General features: G+C 62.3%; 1 protein-coding gene across 1 annotated transcript in view; it reads right to left on the bottom strand.

The window, feature by feature from the left end:
- TIMP2 (TIMP metallopeptidase inhibitor 2) overlaps positions 1-13070 on the bottom strand; it is a 43149-nt gene extending 30079 nt beyond the window's left edge. Inside the window, exon 1 of the mRNA XM_036268029.1 lies at positions 12741-13070. Coding sequence (XP_036123922.1) covers positions 12741-12870 — 130 coding nt within the window. The 5' untranslated portion in view covers positions 12871-13070. The remainder of the gene's footprint in view (positions 1-12740) is intronic.
- Positions 13071-13971: the final 901 nt, after the last annotated feature.

Here is a 13971-nt window from a genome sequence, read left to right as displayed (position 1 = left end):
AAGGAGGGACCCCAGCGAGCAAGGGGCTGACGGGCAGATGCATGTCCGGGTAACTCTAAAAAGACAAGAGGTGCGAATATCTAAAACACCCAACTAGACACCGTCATGAGGGAAAAGTTTCACGATACAACTGGAAGGACCCAGGAAGGAGCCCAGTAAGAAGTCTACACGACTGAGGACCACGGCTTGACGAAAAGAAACACCTGAACGGTGGGGGGCTGCCTCCCCCCAGACAGGAATCAGAAAAGGCAGAACGGCAGGGACGGGAAGGACTGCACCTTCGTTCAGGACGAGAATGAAAAAACAACAACCTGCCATAGGAAGAAAAGTCCTGAGGAACCAAGAAGTTTTAAGAGAGGCCTGCAGGTGATGGAAAGCTCTAGAACAGCAAACTGGGGTGCTTAGGAGTATTAACTGTGTGACCTGGGGTAAGGTCCTTAACCCTGGGAGCCTCAGTTTGCCCATCTGTAGAAGGGAATAATAATTACACTGATGCTGGCACTCATCACTACTAGAAACACCCACATGCCTGGCGAGCTGTTGGAGGAAGAGGGGGGTACTTACTGTGCGTGTCTCCAGATGACTGAGCTAGCCCACCGAGAACACATTAGAGACGCAGGAACTGGATGGATGGAAAGAAGCACTTTCTACCAGGTTGTGTTGAAATCATTGGGCTGACTTGGTAGGTAGTGAGACACCCATCACTGGAGGCATCCAAGCCAAGCCCAGATAAAACAAACAGAAATCTTTTGAAACTCCTTTTCTCTGAATCCTAGCCCCTAAAAACACACGGCGACACCCGTGTGCTGTGTGAGCCTCCGCTCTGGGCCACCTATGACTCTCAGCTAAGGTCCCGAGTGGCAGGCAGTTCCTGAAGCCAGCTGGGTTTTGGAGGGCTGCATCAGAATCCCCTTGGCCAGGGGTGGTTGTGACAGAACATGAGTCCTAACCAGGCCCCTCAGCAGGTTTTCCACCCATATCCTTGGGAGGGTTGTGAGTCTGTCTGTCCAGGCATCTCCTGACACACAGACAAGACTGGAAGGCCCAGGTGGCCAGGCAGCCAGCCTCAGGGGACGGGCTCAGCCTCACCACGTCACCGTCATCGGCTGGATCAGCTTCACAAAGACACACGAGGCTCAGGGTCTCCGGGATTACGGGAGACACCAGGCTACCAGGTGGGCCGCTTACGGCCCATCCAACTGTGGCTTCCTAAATGTCTTTTGACCATGTCAATCATCGGTGTCCCTCAGCCTCGGTCAGGGGTCCCCACTATCAACAGCTGTCTATCTGCACAATGGCCTCTCCCTCGCCCTCCCCTCTCCTAAGCATCCACCTTCATCCCCAAGCCCATCCCCCCCCCCCTTCTAAGTGTATATAGAGAGCCCCAGGGTGCAGGGACTTGCAAAATAGCCTCTGGACCTGTGCCTCCTGAGGGCCTCTTACGGGGCTCATTAATGGCTAGGCACAGAAGAACCCCTCCCCACAACAAATCAAGGGTGGACACAGCAGGAACCTCAGCCCTGGCTGGTGTGCCGGGGTCTCCGCCCTCTGACCCAGGCTGTCCGGAATGGCAGCACCCCACCGCCACCCCACCTCCGCCGCAGCCAGCACCTGCCCAGCTGGTGAACTGTGGCAGACTGCTGCCATGGCAACGACAGAGCGGCTATGCTGTGACATCAGAGCAGGGGTGAAGTCAGAACAGTGACTCCTGCCGGGGGCCCACCAGTCATAAAGATGGGGCTCAAGCAGCCGGGGTGCAGAGGGACGGCCAACCTGGGGCACCACGAAGGTCCGTGGTGTGTGCTGGCTACTCGCGGGGGAGCCTCAGCGAGAAGGTCCACCCTCCCCCCCACCGGGCAGCACGGACGGCTCTCCTCAGGGGGTGTCACTGGTCTGAGCTGTCGCACTGTGAGGTCAGGGCTCCCTGACAATGTCTGCCACCCTTCTCCTGGGGGAGAGCGTCTGTCCCCGCTCGGGTCGCGAACATGCTCCCCTCAGCTGGAGCTGAGCCAGCGGGAGGCAGAGGACAAGGAGTCCTGGCCTGGGCCCCTCTGTCACCCCCCCACACACACACAATAAGCACGCTGACCTGTGTCTAGGGCTGGGGGCACCCTCCATCAATCTGACCGTTAAGAAATGTAACCGGGGGAATGTGACGTGGGCCCCATCTCAAGGTTGGGTTTCCTGAGGGTCAACAGCAGGATCTCGGCCGAAGTGGGGATCCTGGGGAGCGTACATTTCAGAAGAGCTGGCCCTGGAACAAAGCCTTCGTCTGGGGCGGGAAGGGCCCTCGGTGAGGTCACTTGGTCCGTGACCCAGCGTGGGGCAGAAGGCATCCCTGCCACCGATGTTTCAACCAAAGTCTACTCCCTATGCCCACCCCCGCCACTGTTCCAGGTCCCTCTGCATGGCCCTAGAGATACCAAGTCTGGGCCTGCTCCTTCCCCGGAGAATACCTGACCCTTCCTCTCGCTCGGTCTTGCGCACCCACCCTCCAGCGAGGGACAAGTTGGGGGTGGGGATGACATGGCCGTCAAACCCTTTAGCTTGCTGGGGCGCCTGACGGCCTTCCAGAAACATCCTCTCCAGGCTGTTTCTGTGTCTGGTCACTTCCTCATCCTGCCCTGGGTTCAGACTTGGCTGCTGAAGTGCTTTCCCCCGGGGCCTCCGGGTGTGACCAGAGGGGCCTCCGGGTGTGACCAGAGGGCCCTCCGCGGGCCGAGCAGCGCCCGTGTGCTCAGCCGCGTCTACGGAGGTGCCCAGCCTCACGGGGTTGCCAGGAAAGCGCTCGGTCACCGTGCTCACGGGTCCAGAGCCCAGACAAGGTGGGTCGAGTCACTGCACCTGTGGGGTCAGTCTGGAGGAGGATACCCACAGGCCTTGTTTCTTGCCGAGTCACCCTGCCCTGGGAAGAAGGGAGCCGGGAACCGGGAGACAGGTGAGCCTGCAAGCTGTCCTGTGACTCAGCCAGGGGCGGGCAGCGAGCAGCTGGTGTGGGCTCCACGGCCCTGGGCCCTGGGCTCCGTGCTGCAACTCCAGGGCCCCTGGAGCTGAGCAGCGGCGTGGGCGGGGCACTCTGAGCTGGCACAGCCCCGTCCCAGCAGAACCGTTCACGGGGACGGGCCATCTGGGGCGGTCCAGTGGTCTGCCAAGCCCGGAAGGGCCAGCGAAGGTCAGGAGGCTGAGGGCCTCCCGCTGGGAGGAGCCAGGAAGGACACAGCTCGGCCGCAAGGGACCAGGCAGAAACACACCTCCTGAGTCTTATATCTCGACGTCCCCGGACGAGCCCAGCCCGAGGCTCGTCCCCTGGAGGCTGAACGTCAGAGTGGCGATGGCTGCAGCCAGGGCTCCGCGAACGCCCCGAAAACCAGTGAACCGAAATGCGCGACCTGCACGGCCTGTGATGACCCGTCCACAAAGCCAACCGGACGCATGGCCTGGCCCTGGCTGGTTTGACTCAGCGTTAGGGCATCGCCTGTGGCCCAGAGTCTCGGGTTCCATTCCGGTCTAGGGCATGTGCCTCGGTTGCGGCTCGGTCCCCGGCCCTGGTCAGGGTCGTGCGGGAGGCAACCAGTCGGTGTGTCCCTTTCACGTCAACATTTTTCTCTCTCGCTCTCTCTCCCACTCTATCTGAAGATAAATAGGGGGAAAAATGTATCGTCGGGTGAGGATTAAAAAAAAAACAGCCTGGAGAGGATGTTTCTGGAAGGCCGTCAGGCGCCCCAGCAAGCTAAAGGGTTTGACGGCCATGTCATCCCCACCCCCAACTTGTCCCTCGCTGGAGGGTGGGTGCGCAAGACCGAGCGAGAGGAAGGGTCAGGTATTCTCCGGGGAAGGAGCAGGCCCAGACTTGGTCTCTCTAGGGCCATGCAGAGGGACCTGGAACAGTGGCGGGGTGGGGGTCGGGGGGAGACTTTGGTTGAAACATCGGTGGCAGGGATGCCTTCTGCCCCACGCTGGGTCAGGGACCAGGTGACCTCGGGCGAGCACACAGCGAACACGTTCCTCACAGAGAACTTAGAAAACGCAGCTGAGAAAAAAGAAAATCACCCTTGATCTCACCACTGCCCGGAACTCGGACGGACACATCCTTGCAGACTTTTCTCTGTCCGTGAACCGAAACGTGCGCACGCTTCTTCCGGTAACGCGACCACAATACATAAACGACAGAGAACCGTCCCCTAAACCCCAGGATAACGGTCACTGCTAAAGAAGAGGGGGCTGGCCCAGGAGGGACAGACAGCGGCTTGGGGAGTGGCAGCGATACGCTGTCTCCTGACCTGGGGGTTCACCTGGCGACTGTCTCGAAGGCACACGGAAGCCGTGAGCATCCGAAGACGTGTCAGCCGTGCCCCAGCCCAGGAGGGAGACAGGCTCAGGATGTACAAGCACTCCGACGGAGACCTGGCTTTCTGAGTGAACACACTGCGAACATTTTTCTAGGTCAACACTGATCTACAATAGTACAGAAAATGACTGCTTGATATTTTGCTGTCAGGATATATAGCTTAATTCATTCGGCTCACCTGCAATGGATGGGAAACCTCACACGCAAGGCCAGCCCTCAGAATTTCCCTCCCCGGGGCCCTCCACCCGCCACCCATCCCAGCGGCTGACCAACCACCACTCCCAGGGCCAACCCCCCCCAGGCCAGTGTGGACCAGGCTCCTCTCTGTTAACACTCCCTCTCGTTTTATTTTTTTTTTAATCATCCTCACCCGACGACATTTTTTTTTTTTTCATTTTTTGTTTAGGTAGAGTGGGAGGGAGAGAGAGAGAGAGAGAGAAGAGAAACATCGACGTGAAAGGGACTCATCGAGTGGCTGCCTCCTGCACAACCAACCAGGGCCGGGGACAAACTGCAACCGAGGTACGTGCCCTTAGCGGGAACCGAACCCGGGTCTCTCCGGACCACAGGCCGACGCTCTAACCGCTGAGCCAAACCGGCCAGGGCCTCCCTCTCGTTTTAAAACCGCCTTCTGTTTGCTAAGTGTGACCCTGAGCAAGTCACTTAACAGCCCGGGCCTCAGTCTGATCACCTGTAAAATGGGGATAGTGATGGAGGGTGAGCCAAGGTGACACCAGGAAGATGCAGAAGGCAGTTCCAAGCACCTGGCATGAAGGGTGTCAGCCGTGGTCGCTGTCACGTTCCCTTCACAGAGCTGTCATGATGCCTCTCCCAGCCCCCAGCTGCTTCTTGGCCTCCCTCTTGGAGGCACCGGGACCCACCTGTGTCTCTCCGATCGCCCCTACCTGTGATGGCCACGCCGGCCCCCAGGGTGGGGTGAGGAGCACAGGCCCAGCAGGGGGGTCTCACAGAAAGAGTTAATGCCTCCCCAGCCTTGAGAGCCTCCCGGGGCCCTGTCCTCAGCATCAGACCTCTGCCTCTAACCCAGGAGGCAGGCAAACCCTCAGCTTGTTTGCAGGTGGAGAAACTGAGGCAGGGGACCCTTGCGCAAGCTCTCGCCCTGGCCCGGGTGGCAGGCTGCAGCCAGGTCCTGACCATGCCGGCTGCAGGGGTCGGTCCCCGCTCCCTGCTGACGTGGCTCCCCCGACCCCGTTCAACTGCCCCTTCTCTCCCAGGGCTGTAGCGATGGCCAAAGCCATCGTGGCCCAGCAGAACTCAGCGGACGTGACCCCGCCCGCCCACCTGACGACGGCAGGGAACACCGGGCCCTGGATTCCCCAACGCCCCTACCCGAGCTGCAAGACCCGCCCAGCTCCGGAGCCCTCCCCAGTCCCGCCCGCTCCGCTCCCTGCATGGCCACAGCCTTAAAGTCTCTTCATTCCCTCTCCCGCCAGTGCTCACGCGCACAGGATGTCGCGGAGACCCCCAGGCCCTGCCGCTGTGCCCCGCTGGGCTCCAGGCTGCCCGGGTTCCCCGGCCCTCCCCACCGAGCCTTCCCGTCTCCTCCACGGGACAGAGGAAGCCTTTCAATGACCGTGACAACTTCTAGAGGTCACATACCCCTTGAGAAGCTGATGGAAGCCACGGCCTGTCCACAGAAAAACATGGGCGCACGCACACACACACACACACAGCTTGGATTACCATTTCAGGGCTCGAACCCCCTCTCCCAGGCCAATGGACAAAAGTCCATACACCCAGGTGAAGACATTTCTTTATCAAAACTTCAATTTGCCCTGGCTGGTTTGGCTCAGCGGTTAGAGCATTGACCCACGGACCAAAGAGTTGTGGGTTCCATTCCAGTCAAAGGCACGAACCTCGGTTGCAGTTCGGTCCCCGGCCCTGGTCGGGGTCGTGCGGGAGGCAGCCACTCGATGTGTCTCTCTCACACAGATGTCTCTCTCTCTCTCTCTCTCTCTCTCTCCCCCTCTCAATAAATTAAAACAAACAAACAAACCAACAAGAACCTTCCGTCTGTTTCCCAGAGCAAACACTAGCCTAGTCTGTCTTGCTGGGGTCCCCAGAGGTTTAGGCTGGGGTGCTATTTGGACACGGCTGATCCGGGGAGCAGTTCGACTTTGTCAGGGACACACTGGCTTCCCCTGGGTCTCTTCAGTTTTCTCCTGGAGGTCCGTGTGATGACAGTGGAGGCACCAAAGACAACAGGGGTCCAGGCAGGTGGGCCCTGGGTGGAGGGGCAGCTCCTGCAGGGATCCAGCGTCACCCGCCTGTCCTTGCTGGGACGCTGGTGCTCCGAGCACCCATTCCCTTCCCCTCTGCCCCCCTCCCAGCCCCAGCACCCCACAGTCCTTGCCATTTCCACACTTCTTTTTTTATCCTCACCCGAAGACATTTTTCCATTTTTTGTTGGAGTGGGAAGGAGAGAGAGAGAGAGAGAAACATCGACGTGAAAGGGACACATAGAGTGGCCGCCTCCCGCATGACCCAACCAGGGCTAGGGACAAACCGCAACCGAGATACCTGCCCTTAGCAGGAACCAAACCTGGGTCTCTCTGGACCGCAGGCCGACGCTCTAACCGCTGAGCCAAACGGGCCAGGGCACCATTGCCACACTTCTCGCTCAGACTCTGGCTCCCAACAGAAGCCTGGCCAAGCACTCACGACGCCTCCCTGTGAGGTTCAAGAGCAGCCGCCTATCCGTCTGGGTGCCCGCCAGACCCTTCTCGCACCCAAGCTGTCTTGGGTGCCCTACTTTGGAAAGAACTGCTCGGCGCCAGCTCTGGCTGGCGTCAGAATCCCGGGAAATACCGACGCCCAGGCGCTGGGCCCCAGGCTCCACTTTGGGACACCAGCTCCGGCGTCTGCCTTGGGCAGTCCCCGCTGTGATCCGGGGCACAGGTCTCCGCCGGCTCGCCTTGGGTCCCCTTGGGTCCCCGGCACAGTCCACGTGGCAGACCAGAGAGGTGACGTTCAGCCCCAATCTCCCTCCTGGGTCTCCCCGGGCCCAGCCCTCCGCGCAGGCCTGTTCTGGATCCAGGCCCCTCCCCTTCCCCAGGGCGGCCAGTCCCTTCGCTCAGCACACCTGTGCGCGCCCCACGCTGACGGCGCTCGGGCACGTGTCTCCACCCTCCTCAACCTGGTCTCCCCACACTGTTCTCTTTCCAGAGATCTCCCTGCCCCCAGGACCACAGGACCGCTTGCCAAGGTCCTTTGTTTGCTGTGCACAGGTGTGTGCACTGGGGGTGGAGGGCGTGTCCAGGGCAGGCGCCCCGTCCAGGTCCTGGCAGAGAGGAGTCTCTGGCGTTTATACCCAGCCCCCCTCACTTCTTAGTCCTCTGGTTTTTTCTCTCCTCTCTTCATCTCCTCCCCACCTTATTCTTTCTCCTGCTGTTTGTCCATCCTGCAGGCTGCCCGGGATCCTCCAGGCGTATCTCTTAGCTATTTTGGAAGCCAAGGGGTTCACCCTCACCCACAGCCCCTTGAGCATCAGTGGGTCTGCCTCAGGACTGGGGTGGCTGCGAGCCCCTCCCCCCGTACGCCTGGGAGTCGCCCATCCGTTCTCCACATGCTCAAACGTCACCAAAGATCCGAACCGGTGGGATCTGCCTGGTAACCCAGCCACAGTGGTGAAGAGGAGGCAGGAGGCCACGTCCGTCCGCGGCTCACGGACCTCTGGCCAGGGCTGCAAATTCCGGAGGACGGAGCAGGTCCCGGGCTGGCACACGTGCTCGGATCAGACGGGGAGGAGGGCGAGCTCCCCCCCGCCGCCCGCTGCGCGGACTGTTCCCGGCACACGGCTCTTTCCTCCACTCGTCTCCCAACCCCAGGAGCTGCCAGCAACTCACGCCTGTCACTCCTGGGAGTACACATCCCCACAGGGCCCTCCCCAACCTCCCACCCAAACCCCGCATCTGCAGATCCCAAGGACACATGGCACCGTGGCTCACAGTTACTTCGCAATGATCCGCCGCAAGCAGAGTCCGACTTCCTTCACACCGCACCCTGGCAAGGGGCCCTGACCCGGGGGGTTTAATACTCGCTTCCTCACTGCCTGGCATGGGGTCCAGCACCCCCCTCCTGAGGCAGGGAGAATGCCCTGATTCTGCCTCACTTCCCCTGGGCGGGGCCGGCACCTCCATAACTGCATGTTGAAACAGCCCGACTTCAGACCCAGGAGGCTCACACGGAGCAGGAGGCACACACGGAGCGGGAGGCTCACACGGAGCGGGAGGCACACACGGAGCGGGAGGCACACACGGAGCGGGAGGCTCACACGGAGCGGGAGGCACACCCGGAGCGGGAGGCACACCCGGAGCGGGAGGCTCACACGGAGCGGGAGGCTCACACGGAGCGGGAGGCTCACACGGAGCGGGAGGCTCACACGGAGCGGGAGGCACACACGGAGCGGGAGGCACACACGGAGCGGGAGGCTCACACGGAGCGGGAGGCACACACGGAGCGGGAGGCACACCCGGAGCGGGAGGCACACCCGGAGCGGGAGGCTCACCCGGAGCGGGAGGCTCACCCGGAGCGGGAGGCTCACACGGAGCGGGAGGCACACACGGAGCGGGAGGCACACACGGAGCGGGAGGCACACCCGGAGCGGGAGGCTCACCCGGAGCGGGAGGCTCACCCGGAGCGGGAGGCACACCCGGAGCGGGAGGCACACACAGATCTCCGTGCACACTGCAGAAGGGGCGGGAGGCTCACACAGATCTCCGTGCACGCTGCAGAAGGGGCTGCCACCTCACCTAGGCCCGTGCCCTCGAGGTCTGACTCAATTCAAAGGAATCTCATCTGCCTTCCTTCCCTTCCTGGGCACATGTCGGGAACAACAGAGCCATTTTGGGGTGTTTGTGTGTCTTCGGGGGGGGGGCACGGTCTGGTCCCCGTCGGTGCACGAGGCCGGCTGTGAGCCCTCCTGCAGTGATGTGGCCATGGGCATCGCTGCCCAGGCCAGAGAGGAGAGTTTATTCTCTGGGTCCAGAAACGGGCCCAAGCACCAAGTCCCGCCGGTGGGGTAACGCGGCTCCCTGCCCTGTGGTCCTGCCCCTCACCGGGCTGCGTGGGCTTGCCACGGAGGGCAAAGGACCCATCACACAAAGGAAGCAGGCCGGCCACTCAATCCTCACGGTGCTCTGACCGACAGGCTTCCTGCCTGTCCTCCCTCTCCTGGAGGGACAGGGAGCAGGGACTCCCGGGCCCCGATCACCTCTTACCACCCCTTCATCCTAAACTTCACAACCTCAGTGAATTCCCTGGCAGACCACAGTTCCAATCCTACCAGCTGCCAGAGCTGATGCTCCCCAAAGACCCTCACACAGGCAGACTGAAATCTGGTCCTTAAGCCAATTGCCTCTCGCAGATACCAAGCCATTTATCCGACCTGCATCCGGCCAACAAGAAAGAGCTGGGCAGTCTGCACTCAGGGTCAGCCTGCAGGACTCCCCACCTGCACCGGGCCACTCCCTTCCCCAGACCTCTGGGCCGCAGCTCTGGTGGCACGAACGCACCTGCGGGGCTTTTATTTATTTATTTATTTAAATCCTCATCCAAGAATAATTTCCCATTTATCTTCAGATAGAGTGGGAGGGTGTGAGACAGAGTGAGAGAAACATCTACATCAGAGGGACACATCGACCGGCTGTCTCCCAAACAACCCCGACCAGGGCTGGGGACGAATCGCAACCAAAGAGCGTGCCCTTGACCGCCATCGAACCCGCGACTCTGGTCCGAGGGCCGACACTCGAACCACTGATCCAAACCAGCCAGGGCACCTGTGGGGCTTTTAAAACGACAAAGGCCGAGGGCTGAGCCAGACTGTCTGTAGCCGCAAACACACCAGTCCTGAGTGATCTTTAAAGGACCCTGGGCAGTTCTCTCTCCCCAGAGTGGGGAGTCGAGGAAGTGGACACCCTGAGCCACTTAAAGGGGTAGTGCCCAGGGAAGGCGCTGCTTCCCTGCGAGGTTTACTCCACGCCATGCAGGGCCTGCAGTGGGGTGTCTCGGCTCCGTATCCCGGGCCGACGGAGCACACAAGGGCTGAATGTGGAATAAGACGGGACAGCCGGGCTCAAATTGCATCCTCGTAAAATTCATGTCTGACCAGACCTGTGAATGAGACCTTATTTGGAAATAGGGTCTTTGCAGATGTGATCAAGTTAAGATGAGGTCATGCTGGATGTGGGTGGGCCCTAAACCCAAGGACTGGTGTCCTTAAAGGAAGAGGGGAATGTGGACACAGACGCACACAGGGAAGGTCACGTGGAGACGGAGCAGAGACCGGAGTGATGTGTCTACCAGCCCAGGACCGCCAAGGATGCCGGAGCCCCAGACGCGGGAGAGAGGCCTGGCACGGGTCCTCCTCAGAGTCTCCAGAAGGAGCCAGCCCTGCCCGCACCTAAACCGTGAGAGAATCAGTGGTTTTGAGCCCCCCAGTGCGTGGCAGCTTGTCCCAGCACCCCAGGAACCTCGTGCACTGGGCTCTGCTGTACCACTCTGGCATCTGCAGGCCCACTGCCTCGGAGCCGGGATAGCGTTCAGAGTTCTAGCTGCACGATGACTTTGATGCAATGATTTGGACACAATGCCAGGGGTGTGGGCGGAGGCCAGAGGCATACACAGAGCAAGGTCTCCAGATTCCAGGCATCCTGAAGCTCCCTGACCCTGACCCCTGGCTGACCCTGATCCAAACCCCGAGCAGAAACAGCCCCAGCCCCAGCTGACACTGGGCAAGCACCAAGTGGTCGGTGAAGCTGAGGAGTGGTCCCAAGGCCCAACCTCTTCCCACTCAGCACTGTGAGCCAAGCCCAGGAGTCTCAGGAGCCATGATGCCTTCTGGGCCTCAGGCTGATTCTGCCCCGCCACTCTCTGGTTGGAAGCGTGCCTTCTCTCTCAGCAGAGGGGCCTCGACAGGCCTGGGCTCCTAGGGGACCCCCGTGGGAAGGCTGACTGGCTTCTCCATTAGGAGGAACCTCTCCTTCTCTTTCAAATCACGCCGAGCTCCACACAGACCTTACTTCTCCCAACCCGGGTTTTGCAGAGACTGGTCCTCAAGCACGCCCCACGCCCAGGGGGCCTGACCCGAGTGATGCTCACAGGTAGGAGCATCTGAAGACCTGGCAGGTTGGGCAGCGGAGGCAGCTCAGAGAGCCAGCTGGGGTGTAGCGGGGGGCCATGGCAGTGTGGGGGGCCCAGGGGGCACGGCTGACAACCCAGACAAGCCCAGCTTGGAGGCTGAGCAGGTGGGGGCCGCCCAGCTTCATCACATCTGGCCTGGAAACAGGACGCTCGGTTGGCTGAGACGCAGCAGCAGAAAATACACCTGTTGAGAAGTCAGAGGGAGCTACACAGGCCCACCTGTAGTGCATCTGTCCTGGGTCAACTGAACTGGCCGCAGGACACCCTGGCTGACCTTCACCAGGGCTGCTGAGGCCTGCAAGCGCCAGACCTGGACAGAAACCTCCGGGACCCGGCGAGAGCCAGCCACTCCTGCTGCCCCTCCGCAGACCAGAACCAGTAACTGGGCTCTTCCTGCCTCCTTCGCTCCCACCTTTGAAGGGCAAGGAGTCCCGAGGGTAACATTCTGAAACCCTAGGCAGCCACACCAGCCCTGCCCCCTCGTCACCAAAGTCTCTAGCTTTTTTGTGTGTGTGTGGACATCCTGAAAAAGCCTCGCAAGCAGCAAGCCCCTTAAGGACCCTCTCTCCTGCCCAGCCCCCGGGGCCAACGCCTCCTGGGCAGAATACTGAGCAGAGAACCTGGGACTCTTCAGGCCCTTCTGAGCAGACCCTCGGAGCCGAGCCTCCCCAGGGGAGGGAGGCGTCCCTGTGCCCCCTCCTTAATCCAGCGAGCCCCTAAATGCGGCGGGTGGGAGAGGCCTAGACCGAAAGCCGTTCCCCACCCAGTCCCGAGCTCAGAGAAGCCCAGCTGCCATCTTACATGTGAAAGTTTCTTCCCGGGGTCCCCAGTCCTCCAGCCGCCGAGGCCAAGGCTCCCCTTCGCTCTCACGCGCCGTGTCCCCCACTCTCCCCGCCCCCGCGTTGGCATCCCAGGGCCCTCCGCCTGCCAAAACCCACTCCGGTCCCTGGCTCCCTTCGCTGGGGCTGGAGCGGCAGCGGAATTTCGGTGGAATTTTGAGGTTGGGAAGCATCTCGGCGGAGAGAGAAAGAAAGAGAGTGGAGGAAGGGGGGGAAAAGTGCGATTTTGGCGTCAACTTGCAGGATTCGAGAAGGCGCTCGGGGCCGGGAGGCGGGCGCTGGGTCCCCTCTGCACGGCGCGGGCGGGCGGGGCGCCTGCGAACCCTCGGGGGGTCCCGCGCGCCCCGCGGCGGCGGGGGGCACCCACAGGGCCGGGCGGCGGTCGTCCTTACCTACATCTGCATTGCAAAATGCCTGTTGCGGGTGCACCGGGGAGCAGCTGCAGGCGTCGGCCCGGCGGAGCAGCGTCCCCAGGAGCAGGAGGCCGAGCGCGAGCCGCAGGCTGCGGGCCGCGGCGCCCATGGCGGGCGGGGGGCGCGGGCCGGGGGCGCGGGCTCGGGGCTCGGCCGCCGCCGCCTGGGCTCGGGGCTCTCCCTCCGGGCGGGCTGGGGCGCGCGGTCTCGCTGCGCTCCCGGGCGCGCCCTCCGCACCCGGCCCGCACTCGCCCGCACAAACTTTCTCGGGCCTGCGTCCCCGGGGCGGCGGGGACGGCGGGGAGCGGCTGGCGCGCGGAGGAGAAGGCGGTGGGGGCGGGAGGCGAGCGCGGCCGCGGCTCCACTGCCTTCTCGGGCCGTGTGCGCTGCGGGCTCAGCCCGAGCCGGCCCTTTATAGCGCTCGCGCGCGTCGGGCTCGGCCCGCGGCCAATGGGGCGCCGCGGCTCCGGAGGCCCCGCCCCGCGCCTGCCGGGCCCTCCCCCTATCCCGGCTTTGTTGTGCCCAGCGTGGGGCTCGCGCTGCGCACCTGGCTCCCCGCCGCGCCGGGCCGCGCCCAGTAGCCTCCCAAATCGCCGGCGCTTGGGGCGGGGGGCGACGCGCGGCCAACAGCGCCCAGTGGGCCCTGGCGCCGCGCTTGGGACTCGCAGCCCGCTCCCCAGGGCACCGGGGGCCCACCACCACCCCTTCCCCTGCCCCTCCAGCTCGGCCTGGGAGGTGTCCGCCGCCGCCTTCCCTGCCAACCCTGGGGTCCCGTGGATTCCAGCCGGGGCCGGGGCGAAAGGGTGTGTGCTCCGCGCGAGGGTCGTTCCCCGCGGCCCCGCCCCGTGGCCCCTGGGGGTGGCGGCCTCCTGAAACTACTAGGATCCCGTTCTCCCCTGGAGGCCTTGGGGTTCCAAGTGCGCGTAGTCCGTTCAGCTGGAAAGGGAGGGGGAGTGGTTACTAGGAACAAAACAGGATTTTATATCAACTGGCCATATTTTTGACCAGCCAGCAAGAGCCAGGAGGTGGGCCCAGGAGCCCCGGAGGCTGCAGGATTGGATGAAGGCCTTTGCTGGGCTCGGCGCTCGGTTCTCCCCCTGATCCCTCAATGCGGGCGCTGGAGGACTCTTCCCAAAACACCTCTGGGTTCCAGAAAGGGCGGAGGATCTTCGAGGGGTGGAGGCAAGCGAAGTAGGGTGAAGTATGACCC

Source organism: Molossus molossus, unplaced genomic scaffold (assembly GCF_014108415.1).
Source record: "Molossus molossus isolate mMolMol1 unplaced genomic scaffold, mMolMol1.p scaffold_m16_p_19, whole genome shotgun sequence".
Classification (NCBI taxonomy): domain Eukaryota; kingdom Metazoa; phylum Chordata; class Mammalia; order Chiroptera; family Molossidae; genus Molossus; species Molossus molossus.
The sequence above is the reverse complement of the archived record's forward strand: the minus strand, read 5'-3'. Positions and strand labels throughout refer to the sequence as shown.